The sequence below is a fragment of the Salvelinus fontinalis genome, chromosome 29 (genome assembly GCF_029448725.1).
Source record: "Salvelinus fontinalis isolate EN_2023a chromosome 29, ASM2944872v1, whole genome shotgun sequence".
Lineage (NCBI taxonomy): Eukaryota > Metazoa > Chordata > Actinopteri > Salmoniformes > Salmonidae > Salvelinus > Salvelinus fontinalis.
Window position 1 is genome coordinate 6,711,079 of NC_074693.1, and position 25,219 is coordinate 6,736,297.

Genomic DNA, 25,219 nt, shown 5'->3' on the forward strand with positions numbered 1-25,219 from the left:
TCACTAGGTGAGGCTAATGGCTGAGCTTACTGCCTCTCAAATGTACTGTTTCCGAGATTTCCAACTGCTTAAACTAACAGAGCGTTAGATTTAATATCAGCTTTAATATTAAGGCTTCTGATAATTACAATGTTTGTAGGTGAATTAACTGGCTTTTGGCAAGTATGAACTTTAACTGTTGCTCTTGGAAATGACAGTACAGTATTTACTGAATTTAACCAAAGCAAAGAGTAGCTGTATTGACCATGATTTGCATCCATTTTCTGTAATGAAAGTAACATCATCATGTTGTAATACGTTTGTATGAATTCCACGAGGTGTAATGACTCTAATGTATCTCCATGATGCATCTTTCTCTCTGCAGGAGAATATTTGCTTGTTGTGAGTTATGACTTGCAGACAGAACTTGTCCTCATCACAAATGGCACCTTATAGGCCCTGGTTTAACATAGTGCACTACCCTATAGGCCATGGTTAAACGTAGTGCACTACCCTATAGGCACTGGTTAAATGTAGTGCACTACCCTATGAGCCCTGGTCAACAGTAGTACACTACAAAGGGAACAGGGTGCCATTTGGAACGGATGCCTTCGACTGTTATGTGAGAATGTAATCAACAGCCTGGGCCTCAAATGCTTTCTCTTCTTGTCCCTTTGACAAATTCTTCCAATAAGCCAAAGTATTTAAACTCCTGAAATTCCTCTCATTCCAACCCTGATTTAGTTTTACATAACTTTAAAAAGGGGCAATCCAGGATTTGAAAAACAACAATATATTTGTTTTAATTTGGAGAAAAAAAGGGATGCACCAATTCCGGATTTCCCCTTTAACTCTGATTTGTGTAACATGACTTTAAATTGGCCATTCTGATTCTGATTGAATCAGCCTTTCCATTCAGAAGAATTGATCTGTTTGCCTGGAAGGCTGCAATTACTAATGGACGGCCCTACGTTATCCACATTGTCATGTTTGAATTGGTTTTGATGATCAATTATGTTGTTAAGCTGTGAGTCAAATAAAATACAGTGATTTCATATAAAAAGCAACATTACTGATGAAGATTAAGTACAAAAGCATTCAATCTTCATGGACTTCATTTTACTCTCCATTTATCTCTTTAACACACACACACACACACACACACACACACACACACACACACACACACACACACACACACACACACACACACACACACACACACACACACACACACACACACACACACACACACACACACACACATGTTCAGGTTAATGAGAAGTGTAGGTTCCCTGCTCCTCCCAGTCAACAGTTTGATTTGACGGTTGATATGTGCTGATATCTCGCTGGAATTAGAGAGGAGGCATTTTCTCTCCTGTCTCGTTCTCTTTCACTCCCACCGTGTTGTCTGTCTTACATACCTCCTTTTCTACACATTTTCTTGTTGGGTTTCCTGGCACATTCCTTGGATATTCTTTTGACTGTAAATGAATAAAAAAACTACAAAATAACAGAAAGCTCTGGAAAAGACCTGGAAGGTGACATGCAACAACTTCAGATTTATCCCCCCCCCCCCAACCCTCTCCCCATACCCCCCTCCCTCCCTCATCAACAATAACGACAGAGAGTCTGTCCAGAGAGTAACTGGGGGTGTTTCTGCAGAAATATTCCAAAATGGTGGAATGAATTTGCTGCACGTTGGAACACAAGAAGCCCATATTCACATGCACTTCTATATAAGACCCCTTACCACCACACAGTAGTTTCCTCAATGCAATGCCTGTTCCAGCATATTGACAACAGTATTTGCCGTTCGTATTAAGATGAAATTGTATGCAATATTTTGTATCATTATGATACTGGGACCATTTACAATTTCAAGCTTTGCTGTGTGGATATTAATGGATTGAAATGTAGGTCTTCAATCAAAAATATTGTATTATTTTATCTGTTGCACCTGTAAACTACAGTTTGCAAAGATTGCAAAGACAAATGCTAGATAAGAATAGGAAAGTAAGGGGTCTTACATGGTCTAGTCTGATGCCACAGGCCTCGAGTGTACCAGAATATTTCACCAACCAACCCTACAGAAGATCATTGTCTAATAGCTCATAGCTAATCATATTATCCCCAGAACACTCATGACAGTAAGGGAAGGGAGTGCACCAAGGTACAGTACTAGGCCCAATCTGTTTCAACATCTGATTGTTTTTTCAGGCATTTTATGTAATATTTTGTCTTTTTGGGGTGTTATTTTTTAATCAACACAAAGAGGAACCTCAAACAGTGTTATGGAAAGGGAGAGTTGATGAAAATAGATGTCTGCCATGGAAGATCAAGTCAGAATGAGGATGCTGGAGATGGTGGTGTTGGAGGACACAGACACAGCATGCACAGGGAGGGCAACACGGCATGCACCACACACACTACAGTAGCGACACACAGTCTCAGAGAGAGATAGAATAAGAGATAGAAAAAAGATAAAAGAGTTTGGTTTTGTTCTCGTATACCCGACCCACTCACCATCCTCCGTTGGAACGTAGATGTTTAGATACAAACAGTCCTCGTTTTGATCCTGTATGTAAGACGCCACTATGTCCAGGCTGAAGGAGAACCATATGGGCATCATAATCTCTGGCACAGCGTTGTGAATATTCTGGGGGCAAACGGGGGCAAAGTGGGTGGCGTTCTTTATCCCCGACCAGGAGGACGGCGGCTCGGGGGGCAGGAAGCGTTTCTCCCCCACTGGGGAAGCTGCATATGGGACCCCCAAATACTGGTCCACTGGTCCCAGTATCTCACTGGGTAGGGGCACTCTCACCCCCCGGAGTTTCCCATACTGCGTGTTCACAGTGGGGTGGTAGGCCTGGCCTCGGACGGCCACCAAGCACCAGGAAAAAGTTAAGATCCAGAAGGACGCGGTGATGCTGAGGCTGGAGATGGATTTGGGTATGTGGGCACCATGCCGGTCTCCATGGTCCTGATGCTGAGAGGAGAGGATACGGTTTCTCCTTGGCAAAAACCACATGGTCCTTCTGAGTCTCAGCAACGACTGCAAGTCACCAACATACACGTCGGGTCTCCTACCCGGCTCACACAGCCTTTCTTTTCCTCTCCCTGTCTTCCCGTTTTCCCCTGTCTACCCTGTTTTCCCCTGTCTTCCCCAGTCTTCCCCTGTACTCCCCTTTCTCCCCTGTCTTCCCCCAGTCTTCCCGTCTTCCCTTCGCCCTGTAATCCCGTCTCTCAGCCCAACAGTCCAGCAGCCATAGATCTACTTATCAGTCTGGATAAAGGAGCTGAGCAGATAAAACACAAAAGTACAAAATAAAAAGTTGCGTTATTTCCTTTCTTTACGGTCTTCATTCACTGTCCTTTCCTCCTCTCGTCAGATCTTCCATCCCATACCTGCTGAAGAGAGAGAAGAAAAAATAAGATAGGAAAATTTATGACAATCTCCAGAGAGACAGACAAACAGTTTGCTTTCATTTATTTTATTCACTGATGTTTTATTGACTGGTAGAGAGGGTCTTTTCTGTCCTGATATAAACCAGAACACATAAACATGACAGTGCACTTACCCTGCTATCAATCTACACAATCAAGGGCTCGCCGAGTCGCTAAAGTGTTGCACAACTTAGTCACAGACAGTTTACTGATATAAAGCCTAGCTATTGAAAGATTAACATGGCAATGAACTACAAAAAAAGGCCTATGTCCCTAACATGTCCCCATCTCACATAACACACAACATACATACCAAAGGAACATTATATAACTGTTTAGAAATAAGATAAATCACTACAAACCTACACTATCAACAGTTTTTAATGACTTCCAATAACATTAAAAACATCAAAATGTCATGTTTCCCATTAGGTGGAGTTTTTCTACCTCCCCTTTGCTATAGATAAAGACCTGATAAAATGCTTTCTCAGTTACACCTCCCCTGTCGTTAGTCGAAGATAAGAGAGAAAGCGAGAGAGAGAGAGAAAGGGAGCAAAACCCCCCTCAACCCCCGCTCCTCGACCCCCTCTACCCCCTCAACCTCCTCCTTAAACCCTCTTCCTCAACCCCCTCCTACACCTCAACCCCCTCCTCAACTCCCCCTCCTCCTTGACTCCCCTCCTCAAACCCCCCTCTTCAACTTACCCCTCCTCCTAGTCCCCCCTCTTCAAACACCTCCTCACCCCCCCTCATCCTCAACCCCCACCTCAACCCCCCTCCTCCTCAACCCCCTTCCTACTCAACCCCCACCTCACCCCCCTCCTCCTCAACCCCCTCCTCAACCCCCCTCCTCCTCAACCCGCCTACTCCTAGTCCCTCTTCCTCGTCCCTCTTCCTCAACCCCCCTCCTCATCCCCCCTCCTCCTCAACCCCCACCTCAACCCCCTCCTCAACCCCCTCCTCCTCCTCAACCCCCACCTCACCCCCTCCTCAACCCCCCTCCTCATCTCCCCTCCTCCTCAACCCCCACCTCAACCCCCCCCTCCTAGTCCCTCCTCCTCAACCCCCTCCTCAACCCCTCCTCCTCAACCCCCACCTCAACCCCCCTCCTCCTCAACCCCCTCCTCAACCCCCCTCCTCCTCAACCCCCACCTCAACCCCCTCCTCAACCACCCTCCTCCCCAACCCCCTTCCTCCTCAACCCCCTCCTCCTCAACCCCTTCCTCAACCCCTCCTCCTCAACCCCCACCTCAACCCCCCTCCTCCTCAACCCCCTCGTCAAACCCCTCCTCAACCCCCTCCTCAACCCCCACCTCAACCCCCCTTCTCCACAGCCCACCTCAACCCCCTCCTCAACGCCCTCCTCCAAGACCCCCCTGGCCCAGCTCAGCGTTAGTGGCTAGCAGCTAGCTACATAGGGCAGGCAGGAGCACTGTCCAATAACAGTAGAGAGAGAAGTAAATCCGGGAGTTTAGAGGATATTGCATTCCAAAATGACTGTAAATGATTTATAATGTACCAGCAGGCGTCAGGCCCACTAACCACTCAGGGAAAAGCAATCAGGATATTCCTTAAGGTGCTGTTATCACTCTGAAGACCCATACACACAGGCATGATTCACACACACACACACACGCACGCACGTACTCTCTCACACACACACACACACACACACACACACACACACACACACACACACACACACACACACACACACACACACACACACACACACACACACACACACACACACACACACACACACACACACACACACACACACACACACACACACACACACGACACAGGATCAGTGAAAAGCCAATTGGAACAGTATATTTCTCCCCTCCTCACTCTGTTGAACACCCTACCTCTCTCCTCCCCCCTCCTCTCTTTGTTGAACACCCTACCTTTCTCCTCCCCCCTCACTCTGTTGAACATCCTACCTCTCTCCTCCCCCTCCTCACTCTGTTGAACACCCTACCTTTCACCTCCCCCCTCCTCTCTCTGTTGAACACCCTACCTCTCTCCTCCCCCTCCTCACTCTGTTGAAAACCCTACCTCTTTCCTCCCCCTCCTCTCCCTGTTGAACACCCTACCTCTCTCCTCCCCCTCCTCACCGTGTTGATCCCCCTCCCCCCTTCCTCCCATCATCCCCCGTCCTCACCCCATTCTTATCAACACCCTCCCCTTCCTCCTCACCCCCTGAAACAGTCCTCTCACCCTATTCCCCTCATCCTCACTCCCCTCCTCTGTCCTGATAAATAGGACATTTTCAATTATTCTGGACCATCCATCCCCATGTACCATCATTCCCCATGTATCATCCATCCCCATGCATCATCCATCCCCATGTATCATCATTCCCATGCACCATCCATCCTCATGTATCATCCATCCCCATGTATCATCCATCTCCATGCATCACCCATCCCCATGTTTCATCCATCCTCATGTATCATCCATCCCCATGTATCATCCATCCCCATGTATCATCCATCCCCATGCATCATCCATCCCCATGTATCATCCATCCCCATGTATCATCATCCCCATGCACCATCCATTCTCATGTATCATCCATCCCCATGTACCATCATTCCCCATGTACCATCCATTCCCATGTATCATCATACCCTCCCCATGTATCATCCATCCCCATGTATCATCATCCATCCCCATGTATCATCATCCATCCCCATGTATCATCATTCCAAAAGGACCCCACCACTGACCACCGACCACTAGCCACTGACCACTAGCCACTGACCACTGTGTTTAGACCAGAACACAGAGCCAAGTGTACTCTTCTCCTCCCACTCACTCTCTCCTTTAAAGAGGGAGCGAGAGCAAGAGAGAGTGTGTGTGAGAGAGAGAGAACAAAGGAGAGAGTGTGTGAGCGAGAGAGAGAGAGCAAGAGAGTGTGTGAGCGAGAGAGAGAGAGAGAGCAAGAGAGTGTGTGAGCGAGCGCGAGAGAGAGAGAGAGAGAGAGAGAGTGAGGGAGAGGGTGAGAGAGAGAGAGAGGGAGAAAGAGAGTGAGAGATGAAAGAGTGAGGGTGAGAGAGAGAGAGAGAGAGAGAGAGAGAGAGAGAGAGAGAGAGAGAGAGAGAGAGAGAGAGAGAGAGAGAGAGAGAGAAAGAGAGTGAGAGAGGGAGGGTGAGAGAGAGAGAGAGAGGGTGAGAGACTGGGTCTTTCATGCTACTCTAAATGATAACCTTAGACTAGAGATAGTAAATCAAGTCTGATACAGAGAAAGAATCAATGGCCTGGTTGCTTTGAGAGATCCTAAATCCACTGTTATTACCTCCTCCTCTTCAACAAAAGGCTGGAGATACTGAGTGAAACATTAGGGGTGGAAAGTTGTAATATAATACAGGCAACATGTAATCTGACCTGAGTAGATGTCTGTACGGGCTACATACTAGTAATGCTATAATTACAGGTGTGCCAAACGGATAGACTCGTAATGGGAAGAGACTATGCAAGGCCCACAGAGACTCTAAAGTAGGTAACTCCAGTCCTCGAGGGCCTGATTGGTGTCACAGTTCTGCCCCAGTCCCAGCTAACACACCTGACTCCAATAATCACCTAATCATGATCTTCAGTTTAGAATTCAATTACATTAAATCAGCTGTGTTTGCAAGGGATGATGGGAGAATAGTGTGACACCAATCAGGCCCCTAGAGGACTGGAGTTGCCCCGGCCTGCCCTATCGGGACACACTGTTATAGCGCATCTGATGTTCACACTCAAATGGAACAGAGCAAACTATGAAAACTTAAAAGGCTATTGTCATTTACGAAAATTTGAGGCAGTGCAGCGAGATTTCAATTTACATGACATCGTTGCCTTATCTTCTGTTGTGTCTGTCAACTTGACCAACTTGTTCTGCAGCTCCATATTTCCGGTAAATATCAGTATTACAGTAGCCACTAGCCAGTTAGCTTGCAAACAGAACTATTTAACGATGCCAACTTACTCTAAAACTTATCAGCTAGCTACTAGGGATGGGCTGGATCCAACGGTTTATACCGTCATACCGTTTCTGTACCATACCGAGGTTTACGCTATTACCCAATGTGCACACAAGGGATGCTATTTCCCAAAACGATTTAAGCAGAGGAGATGTTGATCCAGGACGGGGTTGAATGCCAATTTGTAAGTCGCTCTGGATAAGAGCGTCTGCTAAATGACTTAAATGTAAAATGTAAATGTAAATATCTCTGCTGTAACCAAGAAGCTTGATCTTGACATTGAGCCACTTAGCTAGCAAGTTAGCAAACCACATGCAGAGCTGGAGTCCTGAGCTGGATATAATCTATTTGTCACATCTTAGATTTCTTATAATTATACTTAACTTATTGTTATAAGAGGTGGCGTAGTACGTGCCCCCCCCCCCCCCCCCCACACACACACACACTAAAAAGGTATTGAAAATGTTACTGTCAGTATTTTGAAATACGGTACGTATATCATCAAAGCGTACTAGCTACACTCTGGAATAATACGATAATTCACAAGCATGTGCAGACAATTAAAGGGTTTATTTCCTCATATGAACACGCATTAGGTAAATGTAGATGGCAAGACAATATCACAGCTAATAACGTTAGCATATCAAACATGAACGTTTCCCCCTCTCATAAGATTATACAAATGTTCCAACGTCTGGTGGAAAATCTTCCCAGAAGAGAGGAGCAGCAAAGGGAACATGCCATGATTTTGGAAAGAGATGTTTGACGAGCAGGTGTCCACATACTTTTGGTCATGTAGTGTATTTAAAAGAATCCAATTCAATTCATTTCAATTCATGGGGCTTTATTGGCATGGGGAAACAAGTGTCAACATTTCCAAAGCAGGTGACGTAGATAATATATATATGTATAATCCATCTAACTTGCGGATCTGTTTGGACAATTTGCACATTTGGATCAAAATTACTGTTAATTAAAACCATCACCCCTTTTTAGTTTCTTTGTCCATGGGAGAAATATATTCCACCACCCCCAAGTCCTTTTTCCACAAAACTTCATCTAAAACTGTTGAATGAGTTTCCTGTAAACAATAGATATTATATTCCTTCTCTTTTAGCCAGGTAAATACTGATCGTCTTTTCTTATTATCAGCTAAGCCATTACAATTATAACTGGCTATACTTATTTCACCACTTACCATTCTGAGATACAAGTTTCAATTCAATTTATCATAATATCTGTTTGAATAATATGATAAAGATGTCATTTCAGGTGAAAACTCAATAAAACAACTCTCAAATATCATAAAAATGTGTATACATTTCAACTGTTTCAAAATCATGTCTCTGCTATTAGTATTGTTGCTGTATGAATGCTGGGCTCAACGAGACAATTCTGTTTACACTGCCGTGCTTGGAGGGGGCAACTGTCGGGGGAGTGCCGTGCTTGGAGGGGGCAACTGTCGGGGGAGTGCCGTGCTTGGAGGGGGCAACTGTCGGGGGAGTGCCGTGCTTGGAGGGGGCAACTGTCGGGGGAGTGCCGTGCTTGGAGGGGGCAACTGTCGGGGGAGTGCCGTGCTTGGAGGGGGCAACTGTCGGGGGAGTGACGTGCTTGGAGGGGGCAACTGTCGGGGGAGTGCCGTGCTTGGAGGGGGCAACTGTCGGGGGAGTGCCGTGCTTGGAGGGGGCAACTGTCGGGGGAGTGCCGTGCTTGGAGGGGGCAACTGTCGGGGGAGTGCCGTGCTTGGAGGGGGCAACTGTCGGGGGAGTGCCGTGCTTGGAGGGGACAACTGTCGGGGAAGTGCCGTGCTTGGAGGGGGCAACTGTCGGGGGAGTGCCGTGCTTGAGGGGGCAACTGTCGGGGGAGTGCCGTGCTTGGAGGGGGCAACTGTCGGGGGAGTGCCGTGCTTGGAGGGGGCAACTGTCGGGGGAGTGCCGTGCTTGGAGGGGGCAACTGTCGGGGGAGTGCCGTGCTTGGGGGGGCAACTGTAGGGGGAGTGCCGTGCTTGGAGGGGGCAACTGTCGGGGGAGTGCCGTGCTTGGAGGGGGCAACTGTCGGGGGAGTGCCGTGCTTGGAGGGGGCAACTGTCGGGGGAGTGCCGTGCTGGGAGGGGGCAACTGTCGGGGGAGTGCCGTGCTTGGAGGGGGCAACTGTCGGGGGAGTGCCGTGCTTGGAGGGGGCAACTGTCGGGGGAGTGCCGTGCTTGGAGGGGGCAACTGTCGGGGGAGTGCCGTGCTTGGAGGGGGCAACTGTCGGGGGAGTGCCGTGCTTGGAGGGGGCAACTGTCGGGGGAGTGCCGTGCTTGGAGGGGGCAACTGTCGGGGAAGTGCCGTGCTTGGAGGGGGCAACTGTCGGGGGAGTGCCGTGCTTGAGGGGGCAACTGTCGGGGGAGTGCCGTGCTTGGAGGGGGCAACTGTCGGGGGAGTGCCGTGCTTGGAGGGGGCAACTGTCGGGGGAGTGCCGTGCTTGGAGGGGGCAACTGTCGGGGGAGTGCCGTGCTTGGGGGGGCAACTGTAGGGGGAGTGCCGTGCTTGGAGGGGGCAACTGTCGGGGGAGTGCCGTGCTTGGAGTGGGCAACTGTCGGGGGAGTGCCGTGCTTGGAGGGGGCAACTGTCGGGGGAGTGCCGTGCTGGGAGGGGGCAACTGTCGGGGGAGTGCCGTGCTTGGAGGGGGCAACTGTCGGGGGAGTGCCGTGCTTGGAGGGGGCAACTGTCGGGGGAGTGCCGTGCTTGGAGGGGGCAACTGTCGGGGGAGTGCCGTGCTTGGAGGGGGGAAATGTCGGGGGAGTGCCGTGCTTGGAGGGGGCAACTGTCGGGGGAGTGCCGTGCTTGGAGGGGGCAACTGTACATACCCATTCTATCCATTCTGTAACAGATACATACCATTCTATCCATTCTGTAACAGATACATACCCATTCTATCCATTCTAAACAGATACATACCCATTCTATCCATTCTAAACAGATACATACCATTCTATCCATTCTAAACAGATACATACCCATTCTATCCATTCTAAACAGATACATACCATTCTATCCATTCTAAACAGATACCATTCTATCCATTCTAAACAGATACATACCATTCTATCCATTCTATAGAGATACATACCATTCTATCCATTCTAAACAGATACATACCATTCTATCCATTCTAAACAGATACCATTCTATCCATTCTAAACAGATACATACCATTCTATCCATTCTGTAACAGATACATACCATTCTATCCATTCTATAACAGATACATACCATTCTATCCATTCTAAACAGATACATACCATTCTATCCATTCTGTAACAGATACATACCCATTCTATCCATTCTAAACAGATACCATTCTATCCATTCTAAACAGATACCATTCTATCCATTCTAAACAGATACATACCATTCTATCCATTCTGTAACAGATACCATTCTATCCATTCTAAACAGATACCATTCTATCCATTCTAAACAGATACATACCATTCTATCCATTCTAAACAGATACATACCCATTCTATCCATTCTAAACAGATACATACCATTCTATCCATTCTAAACAGATACATACCATTCTATCCATTCTGTAACAGATACCATTCTATCCATTCTAAACAGATACCATTCTATCCATTCTAAACAGATACATACCATTCTATCCATTCTAAACAGATACATACCCATTCTATCCATTCTAAACAGATACATACCATTCTATCCATTCTAAACAGATACATACCATTCTATCCATTCTATAACAGATACATACCCATTCTATCCATTCTGTAACAGATACCATTCTATCCATTCTGTAACAGATACATACCATTCTATCCATTCTAAACAGATACATACCATTCTATCCATTCTAAACAGATACATACCATTCTATCCATTCTAAACAGATACATACCCATTCTATCCATTCTAAACAGATACATACCATTCTATCCATTCTAAACAGATAAATACCCATTCTATCCATTCTAAACAGATACATACCATTCTATCCATTCTAAACAGATACATACCATTCTATCCATTCTAAACAGATACATACCATTCTATCCATTCTAAACAGATACATACCATTCTATCCATTCTAAACAGATACATACCATTCTATCCATTCTAAACAGATACATACCATTCTATCCATTCTAAACAGATACATACCATTCTATCCATTCTAAACAGATACATACCATTCTATCCATTCTGTAACAGATACATACCCATTATATCCATTCTAAACAGATAAATACCCATTCTATCCATTCTAAACAGATACATACCATTCTGTCCATTCTAAACAGATACATACCATTCTATCCATTCTAAACAGATACATACCCATTCTATCCATTCTAAACAGATACATATCCATTCTAAACAGATACATACCATTCTATCCATTCTAAACAGATACATACCATTCTATCCATTCTAAACAGATACATACCATTCTATCCATTCTAAACAGATACATACCATTCTATCCATTCTAAACAGATACATACCCATTCTATCCATTCTAAACAGATACATATCCATTCTAAACAGATACATACCATTCTATCCATTCTAAACAGATACATATCCATTCTAAACAGATACATACCATTCTATCCATTCTAAACAGATACATAACCATTCTATCCATTCTAAACAGATACATACCATTCTATCCATTCTAAACAGATACATACCCATTCTATCCATTCTAAACAGATACATACCATTCTATCCATTCTAAACAGATACATATCCATTCTAAACAGATACATACCATTCTATCCATTCTAAACAGATACATATCCATTCTATCCATTCTAAACAGATACATACCATTCTATCCATTCTAAACAGATACATATCCATTCTATCCATTCTAAACAGATACATACCATTCTATCCATTCTAAACAGATACATACCATTCTATCCATTCTAAACAGATACATACCCATTCTATCCATTCTAAACAGATACATATCCATTCTAAACAGATACATACCATTCTATCCATTCTAAACAGATACATATCCATTCTATCCATTCTAAACAGATACATACCATTCTATCCATTCTAAACAGATACATACCCATTCTATCCATTCTAAACAGATACATATCCATTCTAAACAGATACATACCATTCTATCCATTCTAAACAGATACATACCATTCTATCCATTCTAAACAGATACATACCATTCTATCCATTCTAAACAGATACATACCATTCTATCCATTCTAAACAGATACATACCATTCTATCCATTCTAAACAGATACATACCATTCTATCCATTCTAAACAGATACATACCATTCTATCCATTCTAAACAGATACATACCATTCTATCCATTCTAAACAGATACATACCATTCTATCCATTCTAAACAGATACATACCATTCTATCCATTCTAAACAGATACATACCATTCTATCCATTCTAAACAGATACATACCATTCTATCCATTCTAAACAGATACATACCATTCTATCCATTCTAAACAGATACATACCATTCTATCCATTCTGTAACAGATACATACCCATTATATCCATTCTAAACAGATAAATACCCATTCTATCCATTCTAAACAGATACATACCATTCTATCCATTCTAAACAGATACATACCATTCTATCCATTCTAAACAGATACATACCATTCTATCCATTCTAAACAGATACATACCATTCTATCCATTCTAAACAGATACATACCCATTCTATCCATTCTAAACAGATACATACCATTCTATCCATTCTAAACAGATACCATTCTATCCATTCTAAACAGATACATACCATTCTATCCATTCTAAACAGATACATATCCATTCTATCCATTCTAAACAGATACATACCATTCTATCCATTCTAAACAGATACATACCATTCTATCCATTCTAAACAGATACATACCATTCTATCCATTCTAAACAGATACATACCATTCTATCCATTCTAAACAGATACATACCCATTCTATCCATTCTATAACAGATACATACCATTCTATCCATTCTAAACAGATACATACCATTCTATCCATTCTAAACAGATACATACCATTCTATCCATTCTAAACAGATACATACCATTCTATCCATTCTAAACAGATACATACCATTCTATCCATTCTAAACAGATACATACCATTCTATCCATTCTAAACAGATACATACCATTCTATCCATTCTAAACAGATACATACCATTCTATCCATTCTAAACAGATACATACCATTCTATCCATTCTAAACAGATACATACCATTCTATCCATTCTAAACAGATACATACCATTCTATCCATTCTAAACAGATACATACCATTCTATCCATTCTAAACAGATACATACCATTCTATCCATTCTAAACAGATACATACCATTCTATCCATTCTAAACAGATACATACCATTCTATCCATTCTAAACAGATACATACCATTCTATCCATTCTAAACAGATACATACCATTCTATCCATTCTAAACAGATACATACCATTCTATCCATTCTAAACAGATACATACCATTCTATCCATTCTAAACAGATACATACCCATTCTATCCATTCTAAACAGATACATACCATTCTATCCATTCTAAACAGATACATACCCATTCTATCCATTCTAAACAGATACATACCATTCTATCCATTCTAAACAGATACATACCATTCTATCCATTCTAAACAGATACATACCATTCTATCCATTCTAAACAGATACATACCCATTCTATCCATTCTAAACAGATACATACCATTCTATCCATTCTAAACAGATACATACCATTCTATCCATTCTAAACAGATACATACCATTCTATCCATTCTAAACAGATACATACCCATTCTATCCATTCTAAACAGATACATACCCATTCTATCCATTCTAAACAGATACATACCCATTCTATCCATTCTAAACAGATACATACCATTCTATCCATTCTAAACAGATACATACCATTCTATCCATTCTAAACAGATACATACCATTCTATCCATTCTAAACAGATACATACCCATTCTATCCATTCTAAACAGATACATACCCATTCTATCCATTCTAAACAGATACATACCATTCTATCCATTCTAAACAGATACATACCCATTCTATCCATTCTAAACAGATACATACCATTCTATCCATTCTAAACAGATACATACCATTCTATCCATTCTAAACAGATACATACCCATTCTATCCATTCTAAACAGATACATACCCATTCTATCCATTCTAAACAGATACATACCATTCTATCCATTCTAAACAGATACATACCCATTCTATCCATTCTAAACAGATACCATTCTATCCATTCTAAACAGATACATACCCATTCTATCCATTCTAAACAGATACATACCATTCTATCCATTCTAAACAGATACATACCCATTCTATCCATTCTAAACAGATACATACCATTCTATCCATTCTAAACAGATACATACCATTCTATCCATTCTAAACAGATACATACCATTCTATCCATTCTAAACAGATACATACCCATTCTATCCATTCTAAACAGATACATACCATTCTATCCATTCTAAACAGATACATACCCATTCTATCCATTCTAAACAGATACATACCATTCTATCCATTCTAAACAGATACATACCCATTCTATCCATTCTAAACAGATACATACCATTCTATCCATTCTAAACAGATACATACCCATTCTATCCATTCTAAACAGATACATACCATTCTATCCATTCTAAACAGATACATACCCATTCTATCCATTCTAAACAGATACATACCCATTCTATCCATTCTAAACAGATACATACCATTCTATCCATTCTAAACAGATACATACCATTCTATCCATTCTAAACAGATACATACCCATTCTATCCATTCTAAACAGATACATACCATTCTATCCATTCTAAACAGATACATACCATTCTATCCATTCTAAACAGATACATACCATTCTATCCATTCTAAACAGATACATACCATTCTATCCATTCTAAACAGATACATACCCATTCTATCCATTCTAAACAGATACATACCCATTCTATCCATTCTAAACAGATACATACCCATTCTATCCATTCTAAACAGATACATACCATTCTATCCATTCTAAACAGATACATACCCATTCTATCCATTCTAAACAGATACATACCATTCTATCCATTCTAAACAGATACATACCATTCTATCCATTCTAAACAGATACATACCATTCTATCCATTCTAAACAGATACATACCCATTCTATCCATTCTAAACAGATACATACCATTCTATCCATTCTAAACAGATACATACCCATTCTATCCATTCTAAACAGATACATACCATTCTATCCATTCTAAACAGATACATACCATTCTATCCATTCTAAACAGATACATACCCATTCTATCCATTCTAAACAGATACATACCATTCTATCCATTCTAAACAGATACATACCCATTCTATCCATTCTAAACAGATACATACCATTCTATCCATTCTAAACAGATACATACCATTCTATCCATTCTAAACAGATACATACCATTCTATCCATTCTAAACAGATACATACCATTCTATCCATTCTAAACAGATACATACCATTCTATCCATTCTAAACAGATACATACCATTCTATCCATTCTAAACAGATACATACCCATTCTATCCATTCTAAACAGATACATACCATTCTATCCATTCTAAACAGATACATACCATTCTATCCATTCTAAACAGATACATACCCATTCTATCCATTCTAAACAGATACATACCCATTCTATCCATTCTAAACAGATACATACCATTCTATCCATTCTAAACAGATACATACCATTCTATCCATTCTAAACAGATACCATTCTATCCATTCTAAACAGATACATACCATTCTATCCATTCTAAACAGATACATACCATTCTATCCATTCTAAACAGATACATACCCATTCTATCCATTCTAAACAGATACATACCATTCTATCCATTCTGTAACAGATACATACCCATTCGATCCATTCTAAACAGATACATACCATTCTATCCATTCTAAACAGATACATACCATTCTATCCATTCTAAACAGATACATACCCATTCTATCCATTCTAAACAGATACATACCCATTCTATCCATTCTAAACAGATACATACCATTCTATCCATTCTAAACAGATACATACCATTCTATCCATTCTAAACAGATACATACCCATTCTATCCATTCTAAACAGATACATACCCATTCTATCCATTCTAAACAGATACATACCCATTCTATCCATTCTAAACAGATACATACCCATTCTATCCATTCTAAACAGATACATACCATTCTATCCATTCTAAACAGATACATACCATTCTATCCATTCTAAACAGATACATACCCATTCTATCCATTCTAAACAGATACATACCATTCTATCCATTCTAAACAGATACATACCCATTCTATCCATTCTAAACAGATACATACCATTCTATCCATTCTAAACAGATACCATTCTATCCATTCTAAACAGATACATACCATTCTATCCATTCTAAACAGATACATACCATTCTATCCATTCTAAACAGATACATACCCATTCTATCCATTCTAAACAGATACATACCATTCTATCCATTCTAAACAGATACATACCATTCTATCCATTCTAAACAGATACATACCATTCTATCCATTCTAAACAGATACATACCATTCTATCCATTCTAAACAGATACATACCATTCTATCCATTCTAAACAGATACATACCATTCTATCCATTCTAAACAGATACATACCCATTCTATCCATTCTAAACAGATACATACCATTCTATCCATTCTAAACAGATACATACCATTCTATCCATTCTGTAACAGATACATACCATTCTATCCATTCTAAACAGATACATACCATTCTATCCATTCTAAACAGATACATACCCATTCTATCCATTCTAAACAGATACATACCATTCTATCCATTCTAAACAGATACATACCCATTCTATCCATTCTAAACAGATACATACCATTCTATCCATTCTAAACAGATACATACCATTCTATCCATTCTAAACAGATACATACCCATTCTATCCATTCTAAACAGATACATACCCATTCTATCCATTCTGAAACAGATACATACCCATTCTATCCATTCTAAACAGATACATACCATTCTATCCATTCTAAACAGATACATACCCATTCTATCCATTCTAAACAGATACATACCATTCTATCCATTCTAAACAGATACATACCATTCTATCCATTCTAAACAGATACATACCATTCTATCCATTCTAAACAGATACATACCCATTCTATCCATTCTAAACAGATACATACCATTCTATCCATTCTAAACAGATACATACCATTCTATCCATTCTAAACAGATACATACCCATTCTATCCATTCTAAACAGATACATACCATTCTATCCATTCTAAACAGATACATACCATTCTATCCATTCTAAACAGATACATACCCATTCTATCCATTCTAAACAGATACATACCATTCTATCCATTCTAAACAGATACATACCATTCTATCCATTCTAAACAGATACATACCATTCTATCCATTCTAAACAGATACATACCCATTCTATCCATTCTAAACAGATACATACCCATTCTATCCATTCTAAACAGATACATACCATTCTATCCATTCTAAACAGATACATACCATTCTATCCATTCTAAACAGATACATACCATTCTATCCATTCTAAACAGATACATACCATTCTATCCATTCTAAACAGATACATACCATTCTATCCATTCTAAACAGATACATACCATTCTATCCATTCTAAACAGATACATACCATTCTATCCATTCTAAACAGATACATACCATTCTATCCATTCTAAACAGATACATACCATTCTATCCATTCTAAACAGATACATACCCATTCTATCCATTCTAAACAGATACATACCCATTCTATCCATTCTAAACAGATACATACCCATTCTATCCATTCTGTAACAGATACATACCCATTCTATCCATTCTAAACAGATACATACCCATTCTATCCATTCTATAACAGATACATACCATTCTATCCATTCTAAACAGATACATACCCATTCTATCCATTCTAAACAGATACATACCATTCTATCCATTCTAAACAGATACATACCATTCTATCCATTCTAAACAGATACATACCCATTCTATCCATTCTAAACAGATACATACCATTCTATCCATTCTAAACAGATACATACCATTCTATCCATTCTAAACAGATACATACCATTCTATCCATTCTAAACAGATACATACCCATTCTATCCATTCTAAACAGATACATACCATTCTATCCATTCTAAACAGATACATACCATTCTATCCATTCTAAACAGATACATACCATTCTATCCATTCTAAACAGATACATACCATTCTATCCATTCTAAACAGATACATACCATTCTATCCATTCTAAACAGATACATACCATTCTATCCATTCTAAACAGATACATACCATTCTATCCATTCTAAACAGATACATACCCATTCTATCCATTCTAAACAGATACATACCATTCTATCCATTCTAAACAGATACATACCATTCTATCCATTCTAAACAGATACATACCATTCTATCCATTCTAAACAGATACATACCATTCTATCCATTCTAAACAGATACATACCATTCTATCCATTCTAAACAGATACATACCATTCTATCCATTCTATAACAGATACATACCCATTCTATCCATTCTAAACAGATACATACCATTCTATCCATTCTAAACAGATACATACCATTCTATCCATTCTAAACAGATACATACCATTCTATCCATTCTAAACAGATACATACCATTCTATCCATTCTAAACAGATACATACCCATTCTATCCATTCTAAACAGATACATACCATTCTATCCATTCTAAACAGATACATACCATTCTATCCATTCTAAACAGATACATACCCATTCTATCCATTCTAAACAGATACATACCATTCTATCCATTCTAAACAGATACATACCATTCTATCCATTCTAAACAGATACATACCATTCTATCCATTCTAAACAGATACATACCATTCTATCCATTCTAAACAGATACATACCATTCTATCCATTCTAAACAGATACATACCCATTCTATCCATTCTAAACAGATACATACCATTCTATCCATTCTAAACAGATACATACCATTCTATCCATTCTAAACAGATACATACCATTCTATCCATTCTAAACAGATACATACCATTCTATCCATTCTAAACAGATACATACCATTCTATCCATTCTAAACAGATACATACCATTCTATCCATTCTAAACAGATACATACCATTCTATCCATTCTAAACAGATACATACCCATTCTATCCATTCTAAACAGATACATACCATTCTATCCATTCTAAACAGATACATACCATTCTATCCATTCTAAACAGATACATACCATTCTATCCATTCTAAACAGATACATACCATTCTATCCATTCTAAACAGATACATACCATTCTATCCATTCTAAACAGATACATACCATTCTATCCATTCTAAACAGATACATACCATTCTATCCATTCTAAACAGATACATACCATTCTATCCATTCTAAACAGATACATACCATTCTATCCATTCTAAACAGATACATACCATTCTATCCATTCTAAACAGATACATACCATTCTATCCATTCTAAACAGATACATACCATTCTATCCATTCTAAACAGATACATACCCATTCTATCCATTCTAAACAGATACATACCATTCTATCCATTCTAAACAGATACATACCATTCTATCCATTCTAAACAGATACATACCATTCTATCCATTCTAAACAGATACATACCATTCTATCCATTCTAAACAGATACATACCATTCTATCCATTCTAAACAGATACATACCATTCTATCCATTCTAAACAGATACATACCATTCTATCCATTCTAAACAGATACATACCATTCTATCCATTCTAAACAGATACATACCCATTCTATCCATTCTAAACAGATACATACCCATTCTATCCATTCTAAACAGATACATACCATTCTATCCATTCTAAACAGATACATACCATTCTATCCATTCTAAACAGATACATACCATTCTATCCATTCTAAACAGATACATACCATTCTATCCATTCTAAACAGATACATACCATTCTATCCATTCTAAACAGATACATACCATTCTATCCATTCTAAACAGATACATACCATTCTATCCATTCTAAACAGATACATACCATTCTATCCATTCTAAACAGATACATACCCATTCTATCCATTCTAAACAGATACATACCCATTCTATCCATTCTAAACAGATACATACCATTCTATCCATTCTAAACAGATACATACCATTCTATCCATTCTAAACAGATACATACCATTCTATCCATTCTAAACAGATACATACCATTCTATCCATTCTAAACAGATACATACCATTCTATCCATTCTAAACAGATACATACCATTCTATCCATTCTAAACAGATACATACCCATTCTATCCATTCTAAACAGATACATACCATTCTATCCATTCTAAACAGATACATACCATTCTATCCATTCTAAACAGATACATACCCATTCTATCCATTCTAAACAGATACATACCATTCTATCCATTCTAAACAGATACATACCCATTCTATCCATTCTAAACAGATACATACCCATTCTATCCATTCTAAACAGATACATACCATTCTATCCATTCTAAACAGATACATACCATTCTATCCATTCTAAACAGATACATACCCATTCTATCCATTCTAAACAGATACATACCATTCTATCCATTCTAAACAGATACATACCCATTCTATCCATTCTAAACAGATACATACCATTCTATCCATTCTAAACAGATACATACCATTCTATCCATTCTAAACAGATACATACCCATTCTATCCATTCTAAACAGATACATACCATTCTATCCATTCTAAACAGATACATACCATTCTATCCATTCTAAACAGATACATACCCATTCTATCCATTCTAAACAGATACATACCCATTCTATCCATTCTAAACAGATACATACCCATTCTATCCATTCTAAACAGATACATACCATTCTATCCATTCTAAACAGATACATACCATTCTATCCATTCTAAACAGATACATACCATTCTATCCATTCTAAACAGATACATACCATTCTATCCATTCTAAACAGATACATACCATTCTATCCATTCTAAACAGATACATACCCATTCTATCCATTCTAAACAGATACATACCATTCTATCCATTCTAAACAGATACATACCCATTCTATCCATTCTAAACAGATACATACCCATTCTATCCATTCTAAACAGATACATACCATTCTATCCATTCTAAACAGATACATACCCATTCTATCCATTCTAAACAGATACATACCATTCTATCCATTCTAAACAGATACATACCATTCTATCCATTCTAAACAGATACATACCATTCTATCCATTCTAAACAGATACATACCATTCTATCCATTCTAAACAGATACATACCCATTCTATCCATTCTAAACAGATACATACCATTCTATCCATTCTAAACAGATACATACCATTCTATCCATTCTAAACAGATACATACCATTCTATCCATTCTAAACAGATACATACCCATTCTATCCATTCTAAACAGATACATACCATTCTATCCATTCTAAACAGATACATACCATTCTATCCATTCTAAACAGATACATACCCATTCTATCCATTCTAAACAGATACATACCATTCTATCCATTCTAAACAGATACATACCCATTCTATCCATTCTAAACAGATACATACCATTCTATCCATTCTAAACAGATACATACCATTCTATCCATTCTAAACAGATACATACCATTCTATCCATTCTAAACAGATACATACCATTCTATCCATTCTAAACAGATACATACCATTCTATCCATTCTAAACAGATACATACCCATTCTATCCATTCTAAACAGATACATACCATTCTATCCATTCTAAACAGATACATACCATTCTATCCATTCTAAACAGATACATACCCATTCTATCCATTCTAAACGGATACCATTCTATCCATTCTAAACAGATACATACCCATTCTATCCATTCTAAACAGATACATACCCATTCTATCCATTCTAAACAGATACATACCATTCTATCCATTCTAAACAGATACATACCATTCTATCCATTCTAAACAGATACATACCCATTCTATCCATTCTAAACAGATACATACCATTCTATCCATTCTAAACAGATACATACCATTCTATCCATTCTAAACAGATACATACCCATTCTATCCATTCTAAACAGATACATACCATTCTATCCATTCTAAACAGATACATACCATTCTATCCATTCTAAACAGATACATACCATTCTATCCATTCTAAACAGATACATACCCATTCTATCCATTCTAAACAGATACATACCATTCTATCCATTCTAAACAGATACATACCCATTCTATCCATTCTAAACAGATACATACCATTCTATCCATTCTAAACAGATACATACCATTCTATCCATTCTAAACAGATACATACCCATTCTATCCATTCTAAACAGATACATACCATTCTATCCATTCTAAACAGATACATACCCATTCTATCCATTCTAAACAGATACATACCCATTCTATCCATTCTAAACAGATACATACCATTCTATCCATTCTAAACAGATACATACCATTCTATCCATTCTAAACAGATACATACCCATTCTATCCATTCTAAACAGATACATACCATTCTATCCATTCTAAACAGATACCATTCTATCCATTCTAAACAGATACATACCCATTCTATCCATTCTAAACAGATACATACCCATTCTATCCATTCTAAACAGATACATACCCATTCTATCCATTCTAAACAGATACATACCATTCTATCCATTCTAAACAGATACATACCATTCTATCCATTCTAAACAGATACATACCATTCTATCCATTCTAAACAGATACATACCCATTCTATCCATTCTAAACAGATACATACCATTCTATCCATTCTAAACAGATACATACCATTCTATCCATTCTAAACAGATACATACCATTCTATCCATTCTAAACAGATACATACCATTCTATCCATTCTAAACAGATACATACCATTCTATCCATTCTAAACAGATACATACCATTCTATCCATTCTAAACAGATACATACCATTCTATCCATTCTAAACAGATACATACCATTCTATCCATTCTAAACAGATACATACCATTCTATCCATTCTAAACAGATACATACCATTCTATCCATTCTAAACAGATACATACCATTCTATCCATTCTAAACAGATACATACCATTCTATCCATTCTAAACAGATACATACCATTCTATCCATTCTAAACAGATACATACCATTCTATCCATTCTAAACAGATACATACCATTCTATCCATTCTAAACAGATACATACCATTCTATCCATTCTAAACAGATACATACCATTCTATCCATTCTAAACAGATACATACCATTCTATCCATTCTAAACAGATACATACCCATTCTATCCATTCTAAACAGACTACCATTCTATCCATTCTAAACAGATACATACCATTCTATCCATTCTAAACAGATACATACCCATTCTATCCATTCTAAACAGATACATACCATTCTATCCATTCTAAACAGATACATACCATTCTATCCATTCTAAACAGATACATACCATTCTATCCATTCTAAACAGATACATACCATTCTATCCATTCTAAACAGATACATACCCATTCTATCCATTCTAAACAGATACCATTCTATCCATTCTAAACAGATACATACCATTCTATCCATTCTAAACAGATACATACCCATTCTATCCATTCTAAACAGATACATACCATTCTATCCATTCTAAACAGATACATACCATTCTATCCATTCTAAACAGATACATACCCATTCTATCCATTCTAAACAGATACATACCATTCTATCCATTCTAAACAGATACATACCATTCTATCCATTCTAAACAGATACATACCATTCTATCCATTCTAAACAGATACATACCATTCTATCCATTCTAAACAGATACATACCATTCTATCCATTCTAAACAGATACATACCCATTCTATCCATTCTAAACAGATACATACCATTCTATCCATTCTAAACAGATACATACCATTCTATCCATTCTAAACAGATACATACCCATTCTATCCATTCTAAACAGATACATACCCATTCTATCCATTCTAAACAGATACCCATTCTATCCATTCTAAACAGATACATACCATTCTATCCATTCTAAACAGATACATACCCATTCTATCCATTCTAAACAGATACATACCATTCTATCCATTCTAAACAGATACATACCATTCTATCCATTCTAAACAGATACATACCCATTCTATCCATTCTAAACAGATACATACCATTCTATCCATTCTAAACAGATACATACCCATTCTATCCATTCTGTAACAGATACATACCCATTCTATCCATTCTAAACAGATACATACCATTCTATCCATTCTAAACAGATACATACCCATTCTATCCATTCTAAACAGATACATACCCATTCTATCCATTCTAAACAGATACATACCATTCTATCCATTCTAAACAGATACATACCCATTCTATCCATTCTAAAAATATACCATTCTATCCATTCT

At 38.6% G+C, this 25,219-nt stretch overlaps 2 protein-coding genes across 5 annotated transcripts in view; both read right to left on the bottom strand.

The window, feature by feature from the left end:
• The window catches only part of nlgn3a (neuroligin 3a), a 465,555-nt gene that overhangs the window by 349,430 nt on the left and 90,906 nt on the right, over positions 1-25,219 (bottom strand). For 2 of the 4 annotated variants that reach the window (XM_055888136.1, XM_055888137.1), the window contains exon 2: positions 2,506-3,390. In XM_055888136.1, coding sequence (XP_055744111.1) covers positions 2,506-3,010 — 505 coding nt within the window. In that variant the 5' untranslated portion in view covers positions 3,011-3,390. Of the gene's footprint in view, positions 1-1,403; positions 1,464-2,505; positions 3,391-25,219 lie in introns of all 4 variants that reach the window. The other 2 variants (XM_055888135.1, XM_055888134.1) reach the window with 2 other exon arrangements.
• LOC129827202 (uncharacterized) lies at positions 8,753-10,255 on the bottom strand. Its single transcript, XM_055887939.1, has one exon. The coding sequence runs from the start codon at positions 10,253-10,255 to the stop codon at positions 8,753-8,755; it is 1,503 nt and encodes a 500-aa protein (XP_055743914.1).

What these genes read in the sequence shown, in the direction of transcription:
- LOC129827202 (XM_055887939.1), bottom strand. Translation starts at nt 10,255, where the DNA reads ATGGGTATGTACAGTTGCCCCCTCCAAGCACGGCACTCCCCCGACAGT.